This window comes from Mizuhopecten yessoensis, unplaced genomic scaffold (assembly GCF_002113885.1).
Source record: "Mizuhopecten yessoensis strain PY_sf001 unplaced genomic scaffold, ASM211388v2 scaffold1765, whole genome shotgun sequence".
Taxonomy (NCBI): Eukaryota; Metazoa; Mollusca; class Bivalvia; order Pectinida; family Pectinidae; genus Mizuhopecten; species Mizuhopecten yessoensis.
In genome coordinates, this window is record NW_018404210.1 from 91,906 (window position 1) to 119,608 (window position 27,703).

The 27,703-nt window shown below is 37.8% G+C and overlaps 2 protein-coding genes across 6 annotated transcripts; both read right to left on the reverse strand.

Moving 5' to 3' along the window:
- Positions 1-354: 354 nt before the first annotated feature.
- Positions 355-3,042, reverse strand: LOC110440445 (clumping factor A-like). Its single transcript, XM_021483544.1, has 3 exons — positions 2,406-3,042; positions 1,897-2,316; positions 355-1,537 (listed from the first exon to the last, which is right to left on the reverse strand). The coding sequence occupies exons 1-3, from the start codon at positions 3,040-3,042 to the stop codon at positions 1,308-1,310; spliced, it is 1,287 nt and encodes a 428-aa protein (XP_021339219.1). The 3' UTR covers positions 355-1,307.
- A 1,012-nt stretch (positions 3,043-4,054) lies between these two features.
- On the reverse strand, positions 4,055-27,692 carry LOC110440478. 5 transcript variants are annotated; one of them, XM_021483595.1, is made up of 11 exons: positions 27,623-27,680; positions 26,651-26,838; positions 21,236-21,327; positions 20,183-20,330; positions 14,474-14,674; positions 13,450-13,825; positions 10,315-10,496; positions 9,588-9,785; positions 6,188-6,602; positions 5,562-5,871; positions 4,055-4,820 (listed from the first exon to the last, which is right to left on the reverse strand). In XM_021483595.1, exons 3-11 carry the CDS (start codon positions 21,322-21,324, stop codon positions 4,757-4,759), a joined length of 1,983 nt encoding a protein of 660 aa, XP_021339270.1. In that variant the 5' UTR covers positions 21,325-21,327; positions 26,651-26,838; positions 27,623-27,680; the 3' UTR covers positions 4,055-4,756. The 5 variants fall into 5 exon arrangements, with proteins under 5 accessions (XP_021339270.1, XP_021339287.1, XP_021339278.1 ...); XM_021483612.1 differs by lacking the exon at positions 26,651-26,838 and having other exon boundaries at positions 14,507-14,674; positions 27,623-27,692; XM_021483603.1 differs by lacking the exon at positions 26,651-26,838 and having other exon boundaries at positions 13,459-13,825; positions 27,623-27,692.
- Between the last annotated feature and the right edge of the window lie 11 nt (positions 27,693-27,703).

Here is a 27,703-nt window from a genome sequence, read left to right on the forward strand (position 1 = left end):
TATTTGATTCCGATAGTACCTGTCTAGATTTCAAAATAACGAACATATTCGGTCTATATAACTGATACACGTCTACTCCAAATGATGGTCAAGTTTGTAATAAGGGTAGTATCAAAACACAGAAGAAAAAAATCAAACTTTTAGGAAGTCTCAGATAGAGAAAAGAAAAAAAATGTCAATTTTAAATATTCTATTTGTTCCTATGTGATGCTTTGTGACTTAAAAATATCCTAAAGTTTGTTAAAAAATATTGATTTTCAGTTAGTTGAAATATTATTGTTTGACCATAATCAATATCATTCCAGTTTGTAAATGAACGTAATCCATATCAGCATACATACTAACTGCATATTTTGGTAAAAATATCGCTAAAACTTGTGTTAAGTTCAGACTATTCAATGTTATTTTGTTGATGAGTCATTGGCCAAGACATGTGTTGTGTAAAAGTAATTTAATTAAATAGTTATTACATTCAAATCTCCACAAAGCCGTATGTAAACTGATGTCCGTACACATATATGATTATTCTGTCAAAACAAATTCAATCTATTTTTTTTTTATTGATATAGCAGCTTAAGACATTCTTATAGTATATAGACTGAGTTACAATGGTAAGCTTTCAGTATTTATACAAGAAAGCGCAAACATATCTCTCACGTTCTTCAATCATGGGAGCATTTTATTCTGCCTAAGCCGTATTTGGCGCAAAAGTAGCTTTTTGCTCCGACGTAATCCAAACAGCGAGTATCACTTTGACGTAAGCGAAATAGCTGTCAGGATTATCCCCGTGCACTTGATGTCCACAAACAAGGCATCTTTAGATGGTTGGATCTCAGCCATTTCAAAGTCTTTATTTACATCTTTTCTTTAACCCTCCATCCCCTGTCAGCTGCCACCTGGGGGTGAGGAGAGGGAGTTTAGAGATGAGTGGATTTCCTTCTAAAAATTACCATGGTACAGAAGAGAAGCCATGCACTTAAAGCAAAATCACCAAATTACGGCTGATGCCATGTGGGGTTACTTTCTTTGCCACTGCTCATTGCCGGCACCACCAGCCGAGTACATCCTTCTCTGAATGTTAAACACTCAACAACCAGAGTTGGGGATCAACAGTGTAATCGGCCACAATGGTTGGCTCCCAGATTCCCTCCTGCCTCTTCATCTATGTCCAACTGGAAGCCCAGTTAGCTACCTTGGTAAGCCAATACCCTAACCATTTCTTTGACCATCTAGTCTGTCCAAGCACATACCATCTTCTTTATCAACTGTGTAGGGAAACCCATATATCCCATTTCCACAGGGGAGTTCTACTTTCCATATGCCTGCTCTTTGCATTCTGCCAATTTCCCTTCCTCTCCTCCCTTGTCACTGTCAGATCTACTTATACCTCCCTTGTCACTGTCAGTTCTACTAATGCCTCCCTTGTCACTGTCAGATCTACTTATACCTCCCTTGTCACTGTCAGTTCTACTCATACCTCCCTTGTCACTGTCAATTCTACTAATACCTCCCTTGTCACTGTCAATTCTACTAATACCTCCATGGCCCCAGTCAGATCTACTTATACCTCCCTTGTCACTGTCAGTTCTACTAATACCTCCCTTGTCACTGTCAGTTCTACTAATACCTCCCTTGTCACTGTCAGTTCTACTAATACCTCCCTTGTCACTGTCAGATCTACTAATACCTCCCTTGTCACCGTCAGTTCTACTTATACCTCCCTTGTCACTGTCAGTCTACTAATACCTCCCTTGTCACTGTCAGTTATACTTAAACCTCCCTTGTCACTGTCAATTCTACTAATTCCTCCCTTGTCACTGTCAATTCTACTAATGCCTCCCTTGTCACTGTCAATTCTACTAATCCCTCCCTTGTCACTGTCAGTTCTACTAACACCTCCCTTGTCACTGTCAGTTCTACTAATCCCTCCCTTGTTCCTGTCAGTTCTACTCATACCTCCCTTGTCACTGTCAGTTCTACTAATTCCTCCCTTGTCACTGTCAATTCTACTAATACCTCCCTTGTCACTGTCAGTTCTACTAATACCTCCCTTGTCACTGTCAGTTCTACTTAAACCTCCCTTGTCACTGTCAATTCTACTAATACCTCCCTTGTCACTTTCAGTTCTACTAATACCTCCCTTGTTCCTGTCAGTTCTACTCATACCTCCCTTGTCACTGTCAGTTCTACTAATACCTCCCTTGTTCCTGTCAGTTCTACTAATACCTCCCTTGTTCCTGTCAGTTCTACTCATACCTCCCTTGTCACTGTCAGTTCTACTAATACCTCCCTTGTCCCTGTTAATTCTACTAATACCTCCCTTGTCACTGTCAGTCTACTCAGAACTCCCTTGTCACTGTCAGTTATACTAATACCTCCCTTGTCCCTGTTAATTCTACTAATACCTCCCTTGTCACTGTCAGTTATACTAATACCTCCCTTGTCACTGTCAGTTCTACTAATACCTCCCTTATCACTGTCAGTTCTACTAATACCTCCCTTATCACTGTCAGTTCTACTAATACCTCCCTTGGCACTGTCAGTTCTACTAATACCTCCCTTGGCACTGTCAGTTCTACTAATACCTCCCTTGTCACTGTCAGTTCTACTAATACCTCCCTTGTCCCTGTTAATTCCACTAATACCTCCCTTGTCACTGTTAGTTCTACTTGTACCTCCCTTGTCACTGTCAGCTCTACTAATACCTCCCTTGTTCCTGTCAGTTCTACTCATACCTCCCTTGTCACTGTTAGTTCTACTTATACCTCCTTTGTCACTGTCAGATCTACTAATACCTCCCTTGTCACTGTTAGTTCTACTAATACCTCCCTTGTCACTTTCAGATCTACTAATACCTCCCTTGTCACTGTTAGTTCTACTAATACCTCCCTTGTCACTGTCAGTTCTACTAATACCTCCCTTGTCACTGTCAGATCTACTTATACCTCCCTTGTCACTGTCAATTCTACTAATAACTCCCTTGTCACTGTCAGTTCTACTAATCCCTCCCTTGTCACTGTCAGATCTTCTTATACCTCCCATGTCACTGTCATGTGTATATATCCTCCACAGCCTTGTGGCAGACTGTGCTTTTTATCTTCCACAGCCTCGTGGCACAGACTGTGCTATATATCCTCCCTTGTCACTGTCAGTTCTACTAATACCTCCCATGTCACTGTCAGATCTACTCATACCTCCCATGTCACTGTCATGTGTATATATCCTCCACAGCCTTGTGGCACAGACTGTGCTATATATTCTCCACAGCCTTGTGGAGCATACTGTGCTATATATCCTCCACAGCATAGTGGCGCAGACTGTGCTATATATCCTCCACAGCCTAGTGACACAGACTGTGATATATATCCTCCACAGCCGAGTGGCAGACTGTGCTATATATACTCCACAGCCTCGTGGCACAGACTGTGCTATGTATCCTCCACAGCCTAGTGACAGACTGTGCTATATACCCTCCACAGCATAGTGGCAGACTGTGCTTTTTATCCTCCACAGCCTAGTGGAAGACTGTGCACTATATCCTCCACAGCCTGTCACTGTCAATTCTACTAATACCTCCCCTTGTCACTGTCAGTTATACTAATACCTCCCTTGTCACCGTCAATTCTACTAATACCTCCCCTTGTCACTGTCAGTTCTACTAATGCCTCCCTTGTCCCTGTTAATTCTCCTAATACCTCCCTTGTCACTGTCAGATCTACTCATACCTCCCATGTCACTGTCATGTGTATATATCCTCCACAGCCTAGTGGCACAGACTGTGCAATATATCCTTCAAAGCCTGTTGGTACAGACAGTGCTATATCCTTCACAGCCTAGCTGGCTTACCACGTCCTTCTGGTTCTCATCTGAACTCCTGTTTTCCAAGCTTTCTCATCCCTAGAGTCCTTCAAAATGATGACAAATCGTTACCATCTAGTCACTTATTACTGGCTCGGCAAGATGGACTATATATTGGTAGAACACTAGACTAGTGATCTTTAATCCTGTGTTCAGCCCCTGACAAAGGCAATTGGTAAAGGAAACAAATCAGGCATCTCCTTTTTTATTTATTTCACACTTTCATTAAATGTTAACATTCAGTGTTCTACAATGATACAGGATAAGACGTATAAATACAAGTCAATTGAGTACACATTCAACAATTTGAAGATAATTAGCATAATCAATCTATTCAATGATCTACCTCTTAAATGGTTAAAAGTAGAAACTACTCCATAAACTTGCCATAAATGAATGCCACTAAAAACATATTCTAAGTTTTCCAAATTCCAACATCATTAAATGAATATTTATTTTGGAAATAAATCTAAATCTGATGTAAAATTACATATTGTATTACATTGTACAAGATGTAAGTTCTTTCTTTATCTGGGGTCCATGCTCAACTCAAGTTAAAATCCTGACTCAAACACTTATGATTAACCCAGGGTCCAGACTAATGTTGTGTCAGCCACTCAGCCTTTTTCAGGACCCACACATCTCATGTTTTGGACAGACAGCAGTGTGTAATGCCACAGTTAAGTATCAGTGTCTCTCTTAAACTAATTCTGGGAAGTTTGAAGTTTCAAATGCAACATTGTTGATCTGGATATAGAAAATTGTGTCAATATTGGTATCAAACTTTTCTAAATCGGGACAGAATGTTTAAGCACCTTATGAAATATAAGATGGTAATGATCCCCAACTGAAATGGCACTTCTAGATCTATTACTTCTTTATTAGTTACACAAAGGAGTCATGAGTTCCCCTCTGTCAGAGTTGACGTTGGCTTTGTCAGCAGGTGCTCCGTTTCCTTAATCCTGCAATAAAAACAACAAAATACATATTTTTTTTTACAAAATTGCAAATTGCTTTTCCTGATTATTAACTGACAAACAAGAGGCCAAGGGGGCCTGTATCGCTCACCTATTTGTTTCATTACACGAAACTGACATATAGGTAACTTCAGACCAAATTTGGTAACTAGAACACAAGACATTTTAACATCTCTTAAACATTTCTTAAGATATTGTTGTTTGAAATTTGAAATTTTAAAGCTTTTAACCATTGTTGACCTTTGACTCCGGCTAGCACTTAAAGTTGATATTTGACCTCATTACTGTAATTAAGAAAACGATTTGCACTTCTGGTCTACATAACATACTCAAGTATCATGCCTCTAGTCCAAATGGTTCTTAGGATATTGTTGTTTGAAGTTTTTAACATATTTGACCACTGTGACCTTGAAACTATGTAAAGGTCATTTTAATGAGGAAAGTTTATAGCACTTTATCCCAGGTACCTACTGGCCAAATATCATGACCCTAGGTCCTCCAGTTCTTCAGAAGAAGTCACCGCAGTAAGGCATAAGCCTACCTGGCCCAAAGTTATTTTGCAAATTAATTTATCTTTTACATACTAATTTTCATGGCCAGTAGACCTAAAAGTTGCAAATAACAGATCAAACAAAAATTCACATTTTAGCCAAATTGCATGGCATTAGGGACATATATTGAATGTGTGCATCTTTCTGAATTGTTAAAAGGTACTCCTATACATACATAGTTTTGATCCTCAAGAACCTCTCCTGTGACGTTGGGTCACCAAAATGAAATGACAGGGAGTCTTCTAGGCTTTCTAACATCACCGGGTGTTTTGTGGGTGTGCTCGATAATCGCTTTTCATTCTGAGTCACGGTGGCAAAAGTGTCATCATTGGTGAAATCAAACGGTGGGAGTGTCACGCTATTGTTGATGGAAAGGTCTATGGGTTTCCTTATCGGTGACAGACCTACAGCTGCTGAGTCGTTGATGTCACTGGATGTCAGGTTTGTTTGGGGATAGCGTGAGAGGTCGCTAAATACACTGCTTCCTGATAAACATATTGATAACATCATTGTGATAGAAGGAATTCTCATAATGCAATGATACCAGAACAAAAAGGTACAGTGTGTAGAACAAGGCCAAATGGTCCAATTAAACACTGGCTCAATTGTAGAAAAGCACATATCTCAAAAAACAAAATCTCTAGCATTCATGAAAGAAATGACGCCACAGCTTTATTTAAAACTTCCAACTTTTACTTATTTTACAATAATTATGAAACAGATTATGATTTCATATATATTTATCACTCAAGTTGGCACAAATGGAAGCATGCAAGAGGTCATCAATTAAGCTCTAATTACCATTAGAGTGATTCGTGGCAGGAAACTGCATCTGCTGATCCGCAGGTTGTGCCTCTAGTGGAGTAATGATAGAGGAGGTTTGTGCACTGTGTATGTCCGCCAGGCCACCACTCTGAGTTTGTGTTCCACTGCCATCTTCAGCACCCAAACTTTGTAGGACAGTCAGTGCTTTTTGTCTATCTGTTCCACCTTGACAGTGCATGTTACTTTGATACAATTCTCCAGCTGCAAATGTTTGTAGCATATTTGGTTCCTGGTGAGATTCAGCTAGACTGCTGGTATGTGTGGTGCAATGGACTTGGTACATGTTAGCAGAATGCACTGTCTGTGAAGATCCATGTGGTGCCTCAGGATTGCCAGCTTTGTGCTGAGTGTCTCTCATCCCTTGATTCATTGCTGGCTCACCAGGAACAGTCTGTATCAATACAAGTATTCCTTATTGACATTCTGTATCAATACAAGTATTCCTCATTCACATTCTGTATCAATACAAGTATTCCTTATTCACATTCTGTATCAATACAAGTATTCCTTATTGACATTCTGTATCAATACAAGTATTCCTCATTGACATTCTGTATCAATACAAGTATTCCTCATTGACATTCTGTATCAATACAAGTATTCCCCATTCACATTCTGTATAGTGATGCAAAAGAATGGACTTTATGTAGTAGTGTTTTTCTTTGACCATATTGTAGCATTTAGCTATAAATGTCTGTATGTAACGGAAATCAGCCTTCCGTGTATTATTATAGGTAACACACAGCGGGGACGGGCCCAGGGAAATAGCACGTTGAAATGCGAGTGAGATGCTGGGCAGATGTGATGAAATGTGCTGTAAGCCTGTTTGTCCAGTATGTATTGTCTATGTATAGTATCCTTAGTGTTGAATGTTGGGTATTATACCTGGTGCACTGGTCACTTTGAACAGAATGAACACAGCTATACTACTTATATCTAGAGATCACAGAGATTGAGATATGTAGCAGGCACTAGAATAAAAAAACAGTTAACGTAAGTACCCGTGTATAACATATTAAATAATGTATTTAATTAATGTAATATTTTTGTTTAAAAGTAAAATTGATATTTTGAAAGTCTCTGTTAATTGAGATATTAGGCCTGGTCAACCTAGTAGATAAGTGATTCCGGGGTAGCAAGTTTTTTTTACATGTGTGTTAATTGTTTTATTTATAGTGTGTGTACTGTATGTTGAAGAGGGGCAGTTATTTTTACGTATGTGTAATTATGTTATATAATTAGATATAAACTGTTATTTCTATATAATCTATAGACTGAACATCACAGTTCAATTTATACATAATACAACTATTGGAACTAATGTAACTGGCTACGGCCAAAGAGATGTTTGACATGTTTTATCTTGTGTGATTGTAGGAATGTATCATTATGTATCGTAATATGATGTCTTCCATGTTGTTGTTTTTAAATAATAAATCTGTTAAACCAAGAACCCTGGAATTGTCGTGTATCAATAGCACTATTACACTTAAGAAAGTTTTTGGGATTCAGTTTTCAAAAAGTGGTGGAAAATGATAATGGGACATTCCTATGGAGCATCACCAGGTACAGTAAACCATTTCTAAAGCACAAATCAACTATTCAAGCACAGAACTAAATATTGCATCTTTTCATAATGGAAACTTGGATCACAATTGCAGCTACTTTAAACCTTTGATTATGAAGCGATTACACAGCTACAATTCGTTGATGTACTTAGTACAAATTGTACATATTTGATCATTGTGACCATATGAAAGTATCTTCTGAAAGATTTTCCTTTTTATTGATTTTCTTTACCCAAGGATGCTCTACATAAAATTTGGTTAAAATCTCTCCAGTCAATGGGCCATGGCGGCTATGTTGGATTTTCAGATCGACACGAAAAGTAAGAACACTTGTTAAGGACCTTATAAGGACCAATTGTACCAAATTTTAAGCCAATGGCTTGAGCTGTTCTTTTGAAGAAGTCGAAAATGTCTCGGCCAATTAGAGATCAAGGCGACCATCTAGGATGTTCAGATAAAAAAGAAACAAAAAAACCACTTGTTCTGGACCTAATAAAGATCATTTGTACTAAGATGAAAGTTAATCTGTGAAGTCACTCTTGAGAAGAAGTCAAAGATGTTTCAGCTAAACAGAGAATAGGATGCCTATCATGGATTTTCAGATCAGTATGAAAAATAACCACACTTGGTCAGGACATCATAACGAATATTATGTACCAAGTTTGAAGTTAATCGCACAAACAGTTCTGAAGAGGAAGTAGAAAATGTTTGATTTTCAGTTACGACGGACAATGGACTATGCATGAAGACGGATGGCCATAGCTCACATGAGCAATCATGTGAGCTAAAAATGTAAATGGTTAACATGAAGTAGTCATGGATGTGAAAGCTTCAATATCAATTATCAAGCGAGATCCAAAACTGATTTGGATCAAGACTTACCCAATTCCCTCTAAGTCTGAACTCATGCTTTTCCCACTAAGTCTACAGACTTGCCCTATTATTTGGAATGAGATTCATCAGTTTAGTATGAACAACAAGAGGCCCAATGGGGCTGCATCACTCACCTGGTATTAATCTCACACTTGTAATCTTAAAAGTGGACTAAAATACAGCTACAGGCAGAATATCAGTGTTTGATTCATAAGAACCAATTAAAAGATTTAAACATATGACGCCTGTGACCTTGAATGTCAAACAAGGATATTAGGTTGAAAGTGGGCCAAGGTCATTCATTTGAACAAACTTGGTAGCCCTTCATCCCAGCATGCTACAGGCTTAATATCAGTACCCTGGGCCTTTTGGTTATTGAGAAGTGGTTTGAAGATTTTAAGACATTTGATCCCTGTCACCTTGAAAGTGGGTCAAGGTCATTCTTTTGAACAAACTTGGTAGCCCTTCATCCCAGCATGCTACAGGCTTAATATCAGTACCCTGGGCCTTTTGGTTATTGAGAAGAAGTCGTTTGAAGATCGGGCCAGGTGAGCTAATAAATGTCTGTTTTGAACACAAGCAGTAATTGAACATTTGATTTGCAAGCTTTCAGAATGTCTTTTTTACTTTGTCAAGCATGCAAAGAGTGCAAAAGACCGGTGTCTCAACTATAAACCGCTAAAAACTAAGCCACAATGTGCCTAGTCAGTACATTCGGCTGTCAGAAACTATCCCCACCAAGTCTCTACTTACACTTTTCCCATGAAGTTTCTACTTACCCTATTCCCACCAAATTTCTACTTACCCTATTCCCACTAAGTCTCTACTTACCCTATTCCCACTAAGTCTCTACTTACCCTATTCCCACTAAGTTTCTACTTACCCTATACCCACTAAGTCTCTACTTACCCTATTCCAACCAAGTCTCTACTTACCCTATTCCCACTAAGTCTAGCCTCCACCAAGGCTACCCTGTTCTCTACAAGTACCATCCTGGCCATGAGAGTCTCCAGCTGCTGGTGGATTATTGTTAGGGTGGCGTTAACCTTGTCATTGGGGCTGAGTGCAGCCTGGGCCTCCACACTGATGTTCCTTACCACCGAGTCTAGATTGTTCATTCGGTCCACAACAGTCTGCAATTTTATGGAAACAACAACAGCTAGCTCACACAGTGTTTTTTTTTCTTTTTTCTTTTTTTTTATAAATATTTATTAATTTTCTATGGATAAATCAAATTCAAACTTCAAACAAGGAAGCAGGTCAAAAGTTTAAGCTCAGATACTAACGCAGAATAAATTTCTGCACAACGATTCTTAACTTTAACTGACATGGGTCAGCAAAACTTCAGACAGGCTCCATGGCCAAAGCACTTAATGTTTGGAATAACTCTTTAAGTCCAAAAGTCAGTCATTTTTACTACAGGGTATCAAAAAGAAAAGTAGCTTCCTGCTTCTGCACAAGAAATGTTTTGTCTTCTGATTCAATAATTCCATGACTCTTCAAATTCCTTTTTTATAATCTGAATTTGAAGAAGCTTGCATCTTCATGATTTCAAAATTTAGTAAAATTTGTTCATATCACCAGTTAACACAGAGAAAAGAGTTTTCGAGATTTGCAGATCATGATATGTTTCAATTTTTTAACGACGTATCCATCCCTTACCTGTATTATCTTGAAGTACTGTTGGGACTCCTGACTCGGTACAAATGGCTGACCTGTAGGACTGTCATCAACGCACTGCGGTTCTAAAAATGATTCACCTCGAGTGACAGCATTCACAGTCTCTATTTCATCCTCTTCACTTTCCTCTTCATCTTCTTCCGTATCTTCTTCCAGGTGTTTATCTAGGAATGAAAAATAACAGAATAATATTTTTTTTATGTTATTACTTGTACTGACAATCATGAATTAAATATGAATAAAGTTCCAGATTGACACATTGGTGAAAACCTCAACATCTAATTTTGAAATCCAACCAAAAAGTTCTGTTGAATACCAATGATATTTCTTGCCGTGTCTGAAACAATCCACAAGGGAAGCTTTGCTCATGTAGGGGACATTTTCTTAAAAGAAGGAATGTTCACAAAACTGGAAGCTAAATGGATGGATGCTATTTCTGAAAAATTGTTTACTGAAAGCAAAATCCTGTAACCACTTCATGCAATAAACCCTGGGTAGGTCACCAATATAACCAGGTTAGGTCACCAACATAACCAGGGTAGGTCCCCAACATAACCAGGTTAGGTCACCAACATAACCATGGTAGGTCACCAATATAACCAGGTTAGGTCACCAATATAACCAGGTTAGGTCACCAATATAACCAGTGTAGGTCGTCAATATAACCAGGGCAGGTGACCAATATAACCAGGGAAGGTCACCAACATAACCATGGTAGGTCACCAATATAACCCAATATAACCAGGGCAGGAAACCAATATACCCAGGGCAGGTAACCAATATACCCAGGGCAGGTAACCAATATAACCAGGGCAGGTCCCCAATATAACCAGGACAGGTCACCAATATAACCCAATATAACCAGGGCAGGAAACCAATATACCCAGGGAAGGTCACCAATATAACCCAATATAACCAGGGCAGGAAACCAATATACCCAGGGTAGGTAACCAATATACCCAGGGCAGGTAACCAATATACCCAGGGAAGGTCACCAATATAACCAGTGTAGGTCACCAACATAACCAGGGTAGGTCACCAATATAACCAGGGTAGGTAACCAATATAACCAGGGCAGGTAACCAATATACCCAGGGTAGGTCACCAATATAACCAGGGCAGGTCACCAATATAACCAGGGTAGGTCACCAACATAACCAGGGTAGGTCACCAATATAACCAGGGTAGGTCACCAATATAACCAGGGTAGGTCACCAATATAACCAGGGTAGGTCACCAATATAGCCAGGGTAGGTCACCAACATAACCAGGGTAGGTCACCAATACAACCAGGGCAGGTCACCAATATAATCAGTGTAGGTCACCAATATAACCACGGTAGGTCACCAATATAGCCAGGGTAGGTAACCAATATAACCAGAGTAGGTCACCAATATAACCAGGGCAGGTCACCAATATAACCAGGGTAGGTCACCAATATAGCCAGGGTAGGTCACCAACATAACCAGGGTAGGTCACCAATACAACCAGGGCAGGTCACCAATATAATCAGTGTAGGTCACCAATATAACCACGGTAGGTCACCAATATAGCCAGGGTAGGTCACCAATATAACCAGGGTAGGTCACCAATATAACCAGGGCAGGTCACCAATATAATCAGTGTAGGTCACCAATATAACCACGGTAGGTCACCAATATAGCCAGGGTAGGTCACCAATATAACCAGAGTAGGTCACCAATATAACCAGGGCAGGTCACCAATATAATCAGTGTAGGTCACCAATATAACCACGGTAGGTCACCAATATAGCCAGGGTAGGTCACCAATATAACCAGAGTAGGTCACCAATATAACCAGGGCAGGTCACCAATATAATCAGTGTAGGTCACCAATATAACCACGGTAGGTCACCAATATAGCCAGGGTAGGTCACCAATATAACCAGAGTAGGTCACCAATATAACCAGTGTAGGTCACCAATATAACCACGGTAGGTCACCAATATAGCCAGGGTAGGTCACCAATATAACCAGAGTAGGTCACCAATATAACCAGGGCAGGTCACCAATATAACCAGGGTAGGTCACCAATATAACCAGGGTAGGTCACCAATATAATTTTTTTGGCCACACCCCTTACCCACGGGGTAGTGGCCAATTCATGTAGAGAAATTGACAATAGACAATGTTTTCTTGGCGATTTTATCAGTAATGAAGAGATCCTTAACTGTACAACCAAATGTTTTTCTAGCTAACAAAAATGTCTTTGCAGCCGAGGAGGGAAGGTAAGTTCTGGCTTTATTCACCTAGCCTCTTTGGAATACAAGCACAGGAATTTATCCTGAATCAAAAGCATCTTCCAAACAACATCTCAATCATCGTTATAAATGAGTAATCTATTTTACATTTAAACCTACGATAGCGCACTGTCTGTGGTTTGAAATTCTCTCTGCGGTAACGTCTTAGTGCGTGCATACTCTCTTTTTACCAAGGCACGGTAGTCTACTGTGGTAGGACGCCAGGCTTGTGACCGAAGGGTTGCGGGTTTTCGAGTCACAGCACGGCACTGTGTTGTATTTTTTAGCAAGATACTTTACTCTGCTTGTTCCAGTCTACTCAGCTGTAAATGAGTACGTGGTTGGGCAGTGCTAGAATTGTTGAACGCTAGCTGTTAGTGCCGAAATGGCAGCTCCAGCTGTATGCTCCCCAGGAAGTTGGAAGGTATTGGCTGGTTGCAAAGACCCTATAACCACAGATAATAATTGGTGAACTGCTTTGAGACGACCTACGAACTAGGTTATGATAAAGCGGTATATAGAACCTCAAATTATTATTATTATTAAAAGTTTGTTTTTATTCAAATCCCCCTTGTGAACAGAAATATCTGATTGGATTTATATATTATGATACTTATAACTCTTGCTTGCAGTGCTAGTGCATTGTGTAAATTCAAAGCGACAGGAATGTGTTATGTGTGAAATCAGACTCCTAACTGACATTGTGTTGTCGGTCGACAGCGGGGTATTATACATGTTTACTTTTCACGGAAAAGCCAGGATAGTGTGCAGGGTGCAGAGAACATACGAAGGGGTTCCCCTATTACTGCTGTCTGACATGGGACAATCCTACAACCACAGATATGGGAGAAGAGTACCTGCAGTACCTGGGACAGATCTGTTCCTAGTCAGACCTGTTGTTACAGGCAGGAAGTGTACTTCTGAAGACTTCTGATTTGATACCCTAGCTGCTAGCCTCTCTTTGGTGACATGAGGTGGTGAAGCAACATCTGTAGCGAGTGGTGGGTGTTGTAAATGATCAGTCATGGGACTAGTCATGTGACGTACAGGATGACATTGAGGCCTGTGTGGTTGTAAAAGCTCATTCACTACCTGTGGTGCCGATGTCACTTCTGGAGGGGAAGTTACTCTTACATATTTTGTATTTGTCACCGTCTTCGGTCTCTTCCCGCGACCAGAGGTAGAAATTGGTGCTTCAATTGACACTGGATCTGCTGACTTTGGCCGACTTCCCTAAGGATCAGAGAATTACAAGATAGCAAATTTTGTAATAAAAGAAATTTGACATTATGACTCTCAATGTCAGTATTATTGATACATGTCAAAATCATGATAACACAATTTTTTATTTTTTTTTATTCTACAGTATTTGCAAACTAAAGGTTTTCTATCAAACAACACTTAAAAGGAGTTGCAGTTCTTACAACCTTGGAATGTTTCATCGTACAGTGCTATCAAAATATTTTTTTCCATTGAATAAATTATGCCATATCTTATCATTTGTTTACTTGTGTTTTACATCTCATTAACAGCTATGGTCATTTAAGTGCCAGGTTTTGGGGGTGGAAGAGTACCCTAAGAAAACCCACTGACATGCGACCAGTATACCTGCCACAGCCTCACATAGGCCTTGAACCTGTGACACAGTGATGGAGGGCTAGTGCTCAAAGACAGTTAGACGCCTTAATCACTCGGCCAATGCGGCCCCTCAAGGTGTGATATCAATCTCATGCCTATCTGATTAAGTTACATATGAAAAAGATCATTTAATATACTGCACACTAACCATCAACCTCACATGTATTTGTAAAGTTTTACCCACGCTACTTTGTTACTGTTTTGACGTTGCATTTTAACATGAGTTCTTAATTACATAAGTACCTTTGTAGAAACAAGCTGTACAAGTCCACTTACGGCAGCACCTCCTGTAGTCATTTTTTTCGGAGGGTTCAATGAAAGGCTCTTCTCCCGGACCAGGCGTAACACTTCTGAGCACATAATGATCTTCCTCTCTGCAAAACCTGTGTTGAAGAACTGTTCTTTCGTTATGAGGGGTTTGTAGCTGAACAGATCTCGCAGGATCTGTGAAATAGGAAATATAAACAGTTGTACAGGTATATTATGTATAGGAAGGAAACTATCAATGCTGGCTAGGGCGAGGACAGACCATCCGTTGTGTATAGGAAGGAAACTAGTGATGCTGGCTAGGGCAAGGACAGACCATCCGTTGTGTATAGGAACTAAACTAGTGATGCTGGCTAGGGCGAGGACAGACCATCCGTTGTGTATAGGAACTAAACTTGTGATGCTGGCTAGGGCGAGGACGGACCATCCGTTGTGTATAGGAACTAAACTAGTGATGCTGGCTAGGGCGAGGACAGACCATCCGTTGTGTATAGGAACTAAACTTTTGATGCTGGCTAGGGCGAGGACAGACCATCCGTTGTGTATAGGACACCTGTCAACACTACTATAAACTACAGGAACTAAATACTCATTCGCATGTTGTGATTGAATATATGACTTTATATTTATAACCCATTTTACTCCATCGCCCTAGGCCTGCATACTTACGAGTTTACAGACGAGAGGCAAAGCACTAAATTATTCCACCATTGACGAAAACACGGCTTTGGCTTTACCCAAAACCTTAAATATGTAAAGTTAATTGTTTTCTCTACATTTTCTATGATACAAAGTATTCTGATGAGTCATATGTCTATGGTAAACAAGAGGCCCAATGGGCCTGCATCGCTCACCTGGTATAAAACTCTCACTTGTAACCTTAAAAGTGATCTAAAATAAAGCTACAGGAAAAATATCAGTATTTATGATTAAAATTCATTCAAAAGACCGTTATTTTTTTTCAAAACATTTCACCCCTGTGATTGAAAGTCGAACAAAGCCATTATGTTGAACACATTGTATAGCCTTTCATCTCAGGATGCATGGTTATTCAGAAGAGGTTGTTTAAAGATTTAAAAAAAAATTGACCCCTGTGGCCTTGAATATAAGTCAAAGTCATTCACTTTAACAAACAATGTAGTCCTCGATCCCAGCATATGCTACTGACTAAATATCAACATCTGAGCCTTTTGGTTATTCAGAACAAGTTGTTGAAATATTTTGAACATATTTGCTCCTTGTGACCTTGAATATGATTCAAGGTCATACATTTATACAAACTTGGTAGCCCTTGATCCTAGTATGCTACTGACCAAATATCATCACCCTGGGCATTTTGGTTATTCAGAAGAAGTTGTTTAAAGTTTTTAACATATTTGACCCCTGTGACCTTGAATATGGGTGAATGTCATACATTTGAACAAACGTGTAGCCCTTCATCTCAGCATGCTACTGGCCAAATATCATCACCCTGTGCATTTTGGTTATTCAGAAGAAGTTGTTGAATGTTTTTCACATAGTTGACCCCTGTGACTTTGAATATAGATGAAGGTCATTTATTTGAACAAACTTTGTAGCCCTTTATCTCAGCATGCTACTGGCCAAATATCATTACCCTGGGCATTTTGGATATTCAGAAGAAGTTGTTTAAAGTTTTTAACATATTTGACCCCTGTGACCTTGAATATGGGTGAAGGTCATTCATTTGAACAATTTTGTAGCCCTTCATCTCAGCTAGCTACTGGCCAAATATCATCACCCTGGGCATTTTGATTATTGAAAAGAAGTTGTTTAAAGTTTTTTACATATTTGACCCCTGTGACCTTGAATATAGATGAAGGTCATTCATTTGAACAAACTTTTGTAGCACTTTATCTCAGCATGCTACTGGCCAAATATCATTACCCTGGGCATTTTGGATATTCTTCAGAGGTTGTTTAAAGTTTTTAACATATTTGACCCCTGTGACCTTGAATATGGGTGAAGGTCATTCATTTGAACAAACTTTGTAGCCCTTCATCTCAGCTAGCTACTGGCCAAATATCATCACCCAGGGCATTTTGGTTATTGAAAAGAAGTTGTTTAAAGTTTTTGACATATTTGACCCCTGTGACCTTGAAAATAGGTGAAGGTCATTCATTTGAACAAACCTTTGTAGCACTTCATCTCATCATGCTACTGGCCAAATATCATCACCCTGAGCATTTTGGTTATTCAGAAGAATTTGTTTAAAGGTTTTTTAATACAATTGACCCCTGTGACCTTGAATATAATTGAAGGTCATTCATTTGAACAAACTTGGTAGCCCTTCACCCAAGCATGCTACTGGCCGAATATCAACTCCCTGGGCATTTTGGTTATTGAGAAGAAGATGTTTAAAGTTTTTGACATATTTGACCCCTGTGACCTTGAAAATAGGTGAAGGTCATTAAATATAACAAACTTTGTAGCCCTTCATCCAAGTTTGCTTCTGGCCAAATATCGACACCCTAGGCCTTTCGGTTATTAAGAAGAAGTCGTTTAAAGTTAAATATTGACGCCGGCCGGACGACAGACTGACAGACGACAGACGGACGGCGCGCCACGGCATAAGCTCACTTGGCATTTCGTGCCAGGTGAGCTAAAAATATTGAATTCCAAAATTTACTCTTTTGATGACAAAAGTGTTTTTTTAATCCGAATCAGATATTTAATCACACTTGTATCACTAATCAAGCAGTGAATATTGCAGGATTTTGAGATTTCAATGTGTATACCAGTACATATCACCCATATGTACACCAGTACATATCACCCATATGTACACCAGTACATATCACCCATATGAATACTAGTACATATTACATGTGTATACCAGTACATATCACACATATGAATACCAGTACATATTACACATATGTATACCAGTACATATCACACATATATACCAGTACATATTACACATATGTATACCAGCACATATTACACATATGTATACCAGTACATATCACACATATGTATACATATCACACATGTATACCAGTACATATCACAAATATGTATACCAGTACATATCACCCATATGTATACCAGTACATATCACCCATATGTATACCAGTACATATTACATGTATGTATACCAGTACATATTACACATATGTATACCAGTACATATCACTCATATGTATACCAGTATATATCACATATGTATACCAGTACATATCACTCATATGTATACCAGTATATATCACATGTGTATACCAGTACATATCACACATGTGTATACCATTACATATCACACATACTATATGTATACCAGTACATATCACACACATGTATACCAGTACATATCACACACATGTATACCAGTACATATCACATGTGTATACCAGTACATATCACACATTTGTATACCGTATATATTACACATTTGTATACCATACATATCACATGTGTATACCAGTACATACTACAAATGTGTATACCAGTACATATCACGCATGTGTATATCATTACATATCACGAATGTGTATATCATTACATATCACAAATGTGTATACCAGTACATATCACACGTGTATACCTGTACATATCACACATTTATACCAGTACATATTCTCATTTATACCAGTACATATCACATGTGTATACCAGTACATATAACACATGTGTATACCATTACATATCACACATACTATATGTATACCAGTACATATCACACACATGTATACCAGTACATATCACACACATGTATACCAGTACATATCACATGTGTATACCAGTACATATCACACATTTGTATACCGTACATATTACACATTTGTATACCATACATATCACATGTGTATACCAGTACATACTACAAATGTGTATACCAGTACATATCACGCATGTGTATATCATTACATATCACGAATGTGTATATCATTACATATCACAAATGTGTATACCAGTACATATCACACGTGTATACCTGTACATATCACACATTTATACCAGTACATATTCTCATTTATACCAGTACATATCACATGTGTATACCAGTACATATAACACATGTGTATACCATTACATATCACACATACTATATGTATACCAGTACATATCACACACATGTATACCAGTACATATCACACACATGTATACCAGTACATATCACATGTGTATACCAGTACATATCACACATTTGTATACCGTACATATTACACATTTGTATACCATACATATCACATGTGTATACCAGTACATACTACAAATGTGTATACCAGTACATATCACGCATGTGTATATCATTACATATCACAAATGTGTATATCATTACATATCACAAATGTGTATACCAGTACATATCACACGTGTATACCTGTACATATCACACATTTATACCAGTACATATTCTCATTTATACCAGTACATATCACATGTGTAAACCAGTACATATCACACATATGTATACCAGTACATATCACATGTGTATACCAGTACATATCACACATAGTGTATGTATACCTGTACATATCACACATGTGTATACCAGTAATATCACACATGTGTATATAATTACATATCACACATGTGAATATCATTACATATCACACATTTGTATACCAGTACATATCACACATATGTATACCAGTACATATCACACATATGTATACCAGTAATATCACACATGTGTATATAATTACATATCACACATATGTATATCATTACCTATAACACATTTGTATACCAGTACATATCACTCATATGTATACCAGTACATATCACATTTATGCCAACAAGTACAACACGACAAAGGTATAGGTATCAGTATGATGTATATTCATTGGGTATATAGATGATATATTCATGTGATACATCAGATACAGCATTTAAACAATTAAACATACAAATAACATTTGGCTTAAACACTAACTCAGCTGTCCCCCTTATACAAATTTTTTGAATCATTTACTGAAATTTGTATGAGTCAGATGATGACTATCAATAAGCAGATTTATATCTTTCTGAGTTGTGGCCACCCTATTCTGGACCTGATCAGTGTGCGACAGTGTAAGGTGACCACCAGTATAGATGATTCAGCCGCTGCATGGCCCTCGCTCAGCTGGAGGGGGACTGATATACTGCCGTAATGCAAGTTACAGGAACTCTTCGAGAACACTACGTGACGCTCTCACAAATCCGGAAATCCACCCAGCAGTGAATTCCATCACAGTACATGAGACAGTACCGTGCAAATGTTTGCAAGAACTTGTGAGATTCTTTGTTATGTAACCTTGAGATGTGAATATCTCATGAATCGAATGATGAATTGATATATGAAATTATTTGAACTTGGGGAAAGATGTTATAAAACATCACAAGTCCAAAACTCAGATGTGAATGATGAATTAAGAAGAACAGCTGAGTGTCCCCAAGCACATTTGTATACCAGTACATATCACTCATATGTATACCAGTACATATAACACATTTGTATACCAGTACATATCACACATATGTATACCAGTACATATCACACATATATATACCAGTACATATCACTCATATGTATACCAGTACATATCACTCATATGTATACCAGTACATATCACACATATGCATACCAGCACATATCACACATGTGTATACCAGTACATATCACACATTTGAAAACATGATTAGTTGTGAAAACACCATACATATACATATAAGTGTTGGAACCTTGTAAACAGCTTCAATGAATCGGAAATCTGTCTTTCCAAACAGCTCTGCATCGGAGGCTGAGATAAGCTCCGCCAGTGCGTGGTTGTAACTTGTGAAAGCAAAGTGGTACAGAGGCAAGAAGACAGTCGGCTTCCCCAGCGACATTCTGTAAATTGAATTGTAATGCTAATAAATATTCATTTGTCAGTTGTTTTTTGCATAGTTTGACAGCTGAATACAGACTGCTTCCCCTAGCAAAAAAGTGCTTTATTTTTCCAAAATGAAGAAAAGTGAGGAATATCTTCCCAATTTTCCCAGGTCATGCAGAAATCGGCTGTTGTAAAATTTGGGCATGTCCTTCTTCAGAAGAAATCAACACCACATTCTATGTGTGTACCATCAATTTTCAGTGGCACAGTTAACGTTTACGCTAGTTATTTCAAGTCACTGGTCCGGATTATATTGATGTAACAATTACAGTACTGAAATGTTCCATGTCTAGTTAGCAATAACCATATATAATTACATGGCCTAAATATCACAGATACTTTCAGCATATCGTAATTACATTTAGTTTGAACTCATTTCCCATCACAGCAGTCAGCCTAATGTGAACTCAAAATATATGAAATACTTGAGCTTGGAATTGTCCATACTATATAATACTGAAAAATTCCATATCAGTTAGCAATAACCTGGCCTAAGTATCACAAACTCTTTCAGCCAACCTATACATCTAGTTCAAGCTTAACTTCCCATATCTAACACAATATCACAGCCTACTATGAACCACGATGTGTAGTGTTTGTGCCCAGGATGGCCTATAGTATATAATGAAATGACCAGGATGGCCTAAAGTATATAATGAAATGACCAGAACGGCCTATAGTATATAATGAAATGACCAGGACGGCCTACAGTATATAATGAAATGACCAGGATTGCCTATAGTATATAATGAAATGACAAGGATGGCCTATAGTATATAATGAAATGACCAGGATGGCCTATAGTATATAATGAAATGACCAGGATGGCCTATCGTATATAATGAAATGACTTAAGTCATACTCAGCAAGGTTGATGTCCTCATTATATTTGATCAGCTTGATTTCCTTTTGTAATTTCCGGAGGTTATTTGTTAAATCACCGGTAGGCATTTTCTGAAACAAAGCAAATAGGTTATATTAGTCAACGAAATATCCAGGTAAGTTACTCTGATTTGGCAGGGTCTAGATCTAGGTGAAAAAATACTTTTTGTATTGAAAATTGGGCATGGAGTTAAAAATTCTTTTAAAAACAGGAGTTTTATTTGAATAACGAGGGAAGTTGTTCAGATGTTTCTGTTACTTTAATTAAATGACAACATTCCATGTATGTGTCAGGTTAATCAGTCCTATTTTTGGGTGTTGCAATCAGATAGGAATACAGTAAGAATAATTGAAGTGACCATTTCATTGCTGTGGGACCCTTTTTAATTACCATTATGTAGGGTTGAGTGGCCAATTTGTGTGTCCCTATTATGGAACCTATTACCAAACTATAAGATTAGAAGAACCTTGATAACGATATGATGCTTTGCATTGTTTATGTACAATTTTTATAGGATTTACCAAGACAGTTAACAATACAGTTGCTATACAATGAGTACAACTCCAGTAATTGATCATTTAGCTGTCATTAAACGCTGCCATCCAGTGCAAAACTGTTGTGTCTGCAGTCTACTTATATTACAGCACATAAATGTGAATTTTCTGATACCGCTTAACTCCAAAATTATGCAACTGCATATGGAAAATTAATAATGCCTATACATTTTAAAATATCAACAAAATGTTTTTCATGTGATATTTACATTGGCTAAGCATAATCAGGAAATGCAATAAAAAATTTCAGGACATATATATATTTTTGGGTTATACATAGAATAGCCAAGCACAATATTTATTTTTTAAATGAAAAAGGCAATATTAAGTAACAAATGTATTTTTCAAATAAATGACCCTTGTAACCATTTACAAGAGGCCCAAGGGCCTTACCTGTCACCTGAGTTATATCATAGGTACTGGCAGCTTTATTTTATTGTTTAGATGTGATGTGGAAATCATCATGTAAACTACGTGAAATACAATACTTGTCATGTAATCAAAGGATAAGAATTTAAAAATATTGGTAAATGTTCCCTTTGGGGCCCCGCCCTGGCTCAAGGGGTTGGGGTAGGAATCTCAATTTTACAATTTGAAACCATCTTCCTCCAAGGATAATTCTCACTAAGTAAAAATAATTTCCTACAGAAAGTTGTCAAAATATACACAAAAGGGTGATTTCCCTATATAAACTATAGCAAACTTTACCCCCTCCCCAAGGGAGGACGGATAGCTCGGGGGTTCTGAAATTTACGATTTAGATAAAGCCCCTGATGATTTTCTTTCCATGCAGAGAAAATGAATGTAGTACCTCTGAGTCTGGAGGAGAAAAATTTGGAAATATTGGTTAATTTTCCCTTTGGGGCCCCGCTCTAGCCCCTGGGGATGGGGCAGGAATCCCAATTTTACAAAGTAATACTCTCATTCACCAAAGATGATTCTGACTAAGTTTGAGTAATTTTCTGCTGAAAATGGATAAAATATATACCGAAAAGTGTTATTTCCCTATATAAACTATAGTAAACTTCACCCCCTCCCAAAGGGAGAACGAATAACTGGGGGATCCTGAAATTTACAATTTAAGTAAAGCCCCTGATGATCTTTCTTTCCATGCAGAGAAAATGAGTGTAGTACCTCTGAGTCTGAAGAAGAAGATTTTTGAAATATTGGTTAATTTTCCCTTTGGGGCCCCGCCCTGGCCCCAGGGGTTGGGGTAGGAATCCCAATTTAACAATTTTGTAGCCTCATCTACCAAGGATTATTCTGACCAAGTTTGAAAAAAATCCATAAACTAGTTCTTGAGAGGAAGTTGAAAATGTAAAACGTTTACGCACGACGGACGACCGACGACCGACGATGGACGGCAAGCGATTAGAATAGGTCACTTGAGCAAAGCTCAGGTGACTTAAAAATAGATGAAGGTCATTTGTTTGAACAAAATTAGTAGCCCTTCATTCCAGCATGTTACTGGCCAAACACATTATCCTATACCTCTTGGGTATTCAGAAGCAGTTGTTTAAAGGTTTTAAACATATTTGACCCCTGTGACCTTGAAAATGGGTGAAGGTCATTTGTTTGAACAAACTTGGTAGTACTTCATCCCAGCATGTAACTGGCCAAATATCATCATCCAAGGCCTTTTGGTTATTGAGGAGAAGTTGTTGAAAGGTATTTAACATATTTGACCCCTGTGACCTTGAAAATGGATGAAGGTCATTCATTTGAACAAACTTAGTAGCCCTTCATCCAAGCATGCTACAGGCCCAATATCAGTACCCTGGGCCTTTTTGTTATTGAGAAGAAGTTGCTTGAAGATTTTAACACATTTGACCCCTGTGACCTTGAATATATGTCAAGGTCATTCAATTGAACAAACTTGGTTACCCTTCATCCAAGCATGCTACAGGCCAAATATCAGTACCCTGGGCCTTTTGGTTATTGAGAAGAAGTTGCTTGAAGATTTTAACACATTTGACCCCTGTGACCTTAAAAGTGGGTCAAGGTGATTCATTTGAACAAACTTGGTAGCCCTTTATCCCAGCATGCTACAGGCCCAATATCAGTGCCCTGGGCCCATTGGTTATTGAGAATAAGTTGTTTGAAGATTTTACCACATTTGACCCCTGTGACCTTGAAAGTGGGTCAAGGTCATTCATTTGAACAAACTTGGTAGCCCTTTATCCCAGCATGCTACTGGCCCAATATCAGTACCCTGGGCCTTTTGGTTATTGAGAAGAAGTTGTTTGAAGATTTTAAAGACATCTGACACCAGTGACCTTGAATATGGATGAAGGTTATTTATTTGAACAAACTTTGTAGCCCTTTATCTCAGCATGCTACTGGCCAAATATCATTACCCTGGGCATTTTGGTTATTCAGAAGAAGTTGTTTAAAGTTTTAAACATATTTGACCCCTGTGACCTTGAATATGGGTGAAGGTCATTCATTTGAACAAACTTTGTAGCACTTCATCTCAGCATGCTACTGGCTAAATATCATCACCCTGAGCATTTTGGTTATTCAGAAGAAGTTGTTTAAAGGTTTTTTAATACAATTGACCCCTGTGACCTTGAATATAATTGAAGGTCATTCATTTGAACAAACTTGGTAGCCCTTCACCCAAGCAAGCTACTGGCCAAATATCATCTCCCTGGGCATTTTGGTTATTGAGAAGAAGATGTTTAAAGTTTTTGACATATTTGACCCCTGTGACCTTGAAAATAGGTCATTTATTTGAACAAACTTAGCAGCCCTTCATCCAAGTTTGCTTCTGGCCAAATATTGACACCCTAGGCCTTTCGGTTATTAAGAAGAAGTCGTTTAAAGTAAAATATTGACGCCGGACGACGGACGGACGACGGACGCCGCGCCACGGTAAAGCTCACTTGGCACTTCGTGCCAGGTGAGCTAATAAAATATAAGATTAAACTTTAAAAATGCCTAAAAAATAAAAATATGTATTTTCCAATCAAAATAAACAACCAATTGTTTTGTCAGATCACCTTTCCAATGAGTAGATGATTTATGCATAAAGAATAGCATATAGTGATATGTATATATGTAATTCTCTTTTTAAATAAAAGATAAATTAACTATAAATGATAACTGTTCCAAGTCCTCGGATCATTTTTTAAAGAACAGATTTAAGTGTGTTATTGATTTAACCTTCTCATAGTCCTTCTTGACTTATTTTGAAATTTTCAAAATTTCACTTCCTAATTGACTTTCTAGTTCTTTAATTGTAACATCCAGTTTGTAAACTGAGGGATAAGTTAGTGTGAAAGAGTCAAAGTCGCTGTTTTGAAATAGAATTGTGCCTGAGGCTGTCATTTCCTGACAAAGGGACAGCCACAGTATCCTACCTGTAACCATGTACTGATTTACCTGTGTATATCTATAGCTACTGGACAGACAAAGGGCTGGATTAATTGACAAGATTAATTGCCTTCAATCAAGGTGTTAAAATCATAGGTACAGTCCAGCAGAATCCCTTCTGACCACAGGTGAGTGGTCAGTTGGTGAGCATTGCCCATATATTCTCATGTAGATATCATATTGAAAAGAAAAATATGTGTCAGGGGTGGTTACATTGCCCTAGCAACCATCTTTAAAATTAAATCTGCCTCTGAAGTAAAGTTGTAACTGTATGATTAAAACTTGAGGTTTCCTGTGAAACTTAATTGATTTGATTTTTTATTAGTATAAATCATGTATACAACTTAAGCTACAGGTGCTTGCACCCTGCAACCATTGTCATCATTTTAACAAGTGGCAATTCATTACTGGACATGTACCACCAGGCCAGCTGTATACCTGCTACGTTTGGTGTGGATCCCAGGGGAGGGGTGGTGGTTGGGGGGTGTATCATCAGCATACATGTACATGTACCTGACATGTATACATGCATATATAACAAAGAAATCAAAATCAGACTAACTCAAAGTTTTTTCTTTATTTTCCTATAAGAAAGCAACTTGGTATTAATGAACTTAATTTCACATCTTTAGCTTGAAATTTTATGTGTATATATATAGTGCCATGCCATGATTTAAGATTTTTCTGGAATTTTGTCTTTTCTTGACTTGTTTAAATAATTTGTGTAAAACAAAGAAGGGAATTACTCTATAGTTGTCGTGTTATAGAGAAACCTTTCATAAAAGGTATAAGATTATAAACAACTTACCACATTTACCCATATCACATAACAGATACTGATCCCCTAACCTGACACTACAACATTGATATGAAATATGATGTGATTTTAACTATGATAAAGTATACTTTTAAACTTTTTCCTCTGAAATAGTACAGCTATCTATATATTTTCTATAATCACCAGAGAATATATGTTCAGTTGAAATTTTGAGTAATCAAAAAACAAAAAATATGTGTATCGTTGATTCGTTATTATAAAATATTCAGAAGAATGATTATTTCCTTTCTCTTTCGATTTTCATATCACACAGGAACCCGTTTCATTTTAAACAATTATTGAAATATGTACTTCAGTCTTTTAAACTTCGATTAACACTGTAGTGCACTGGAGTTAACACTGTAGTGTACAGGAGTTAACACTGAGGTGAACTGAAGTGAATTCAATGTTTTGTCAAGTGCACTTCCTTGTTCACTTCCTACAAGTTAAGTTTGCTCCTAACTGTATTTTAATGTTTTGATAGTTTTATTTGGAACAATTAGTATTGTCATAATGCAGTATGTTTATATATGAAATGCTTTTATACATACATGTAAACTAACATGCATGTATATATATACAGTATAGATCTACAATTTGTCATTTATTTGTGTCTATTCTGTTGTCTGAAAACTTGTGTAAACTTACTCATATGTCCAAAGTTTCCATTGAAGTGTTCATGGGTTTTGGGGTGGTTTTCTTTTTTTTCTTTTTCAGTAAAATGTTGTGCCCCGTTAGTGTGGCAGATTTTGATTGTACTAAGCTGGATTACAGTTGCTTTCTAGCTTTGCGCTAAGGGTGAATATTTCTTTTAGCTGAATCGGTAGAGCGGCGGACTGAAAAAAAATGGGGTTTATATTACAGACTTTTTTTACAGCAGGGGTTTGAACCCCGGTGGAAGCACATGCCACTATATATTCTCCTTTTTTACCTGGTCCTCCGGTCTGTTTTAAGCATTTGCTGCTTTTTGACCACCTGATTCATATCCACACTCTAACTCTGTTAATGATTTCTCTTTCCTGTTTCTAACACTACTGCACATTAGAATCAATATTTGTCGCACAAACTTAATGTGATTCCAATAGTCTGTCCATTGGTATTGTATTGCATTCATGATATAGGCTATTCTTCATACTCAGTGAAAAATAAAATAAAAATCAGTGAACATTCTCAATTGCTACGAACAATATTTACACAGATACCACAATATAAGATGTAACTAGTGGTTTACAATGAACCTTTTTCACACTGTCATACACGTGCAATCAACGTGATATCCAATATATGACGTTGCTGATCAAATTGACATCCCTAGGCCTACAGGCAGTACTGCACATTATTTAAATACCGTCACAATATCATGTGCAGATCGTCAGAAATCACAGAAGCCTGAAGTTCTATCAATAATTAATAATTTCAGTAATACAAAAAAATACCTATAATAAGGTTATAAATAGATATTTTTGTATTACTGTTAGGCCTAAGAACTTCAGGCTCCTGAGTCCTGTGCAGAAATGCACGTTGTACGGGATTAAATCATTTTGAACTCGTCCAATTAAGTAATCAAATCAAGTTAAAAATCGAAGTCAAGCGTCGAATTATGAACACGCGTAGGCCTACCTCTTATTAGTGTGATGACAGGCATCGACAGATCTGTTTGTTTATAAATGGCGCACCTGTCAAAATTGATATGGGCGCCAT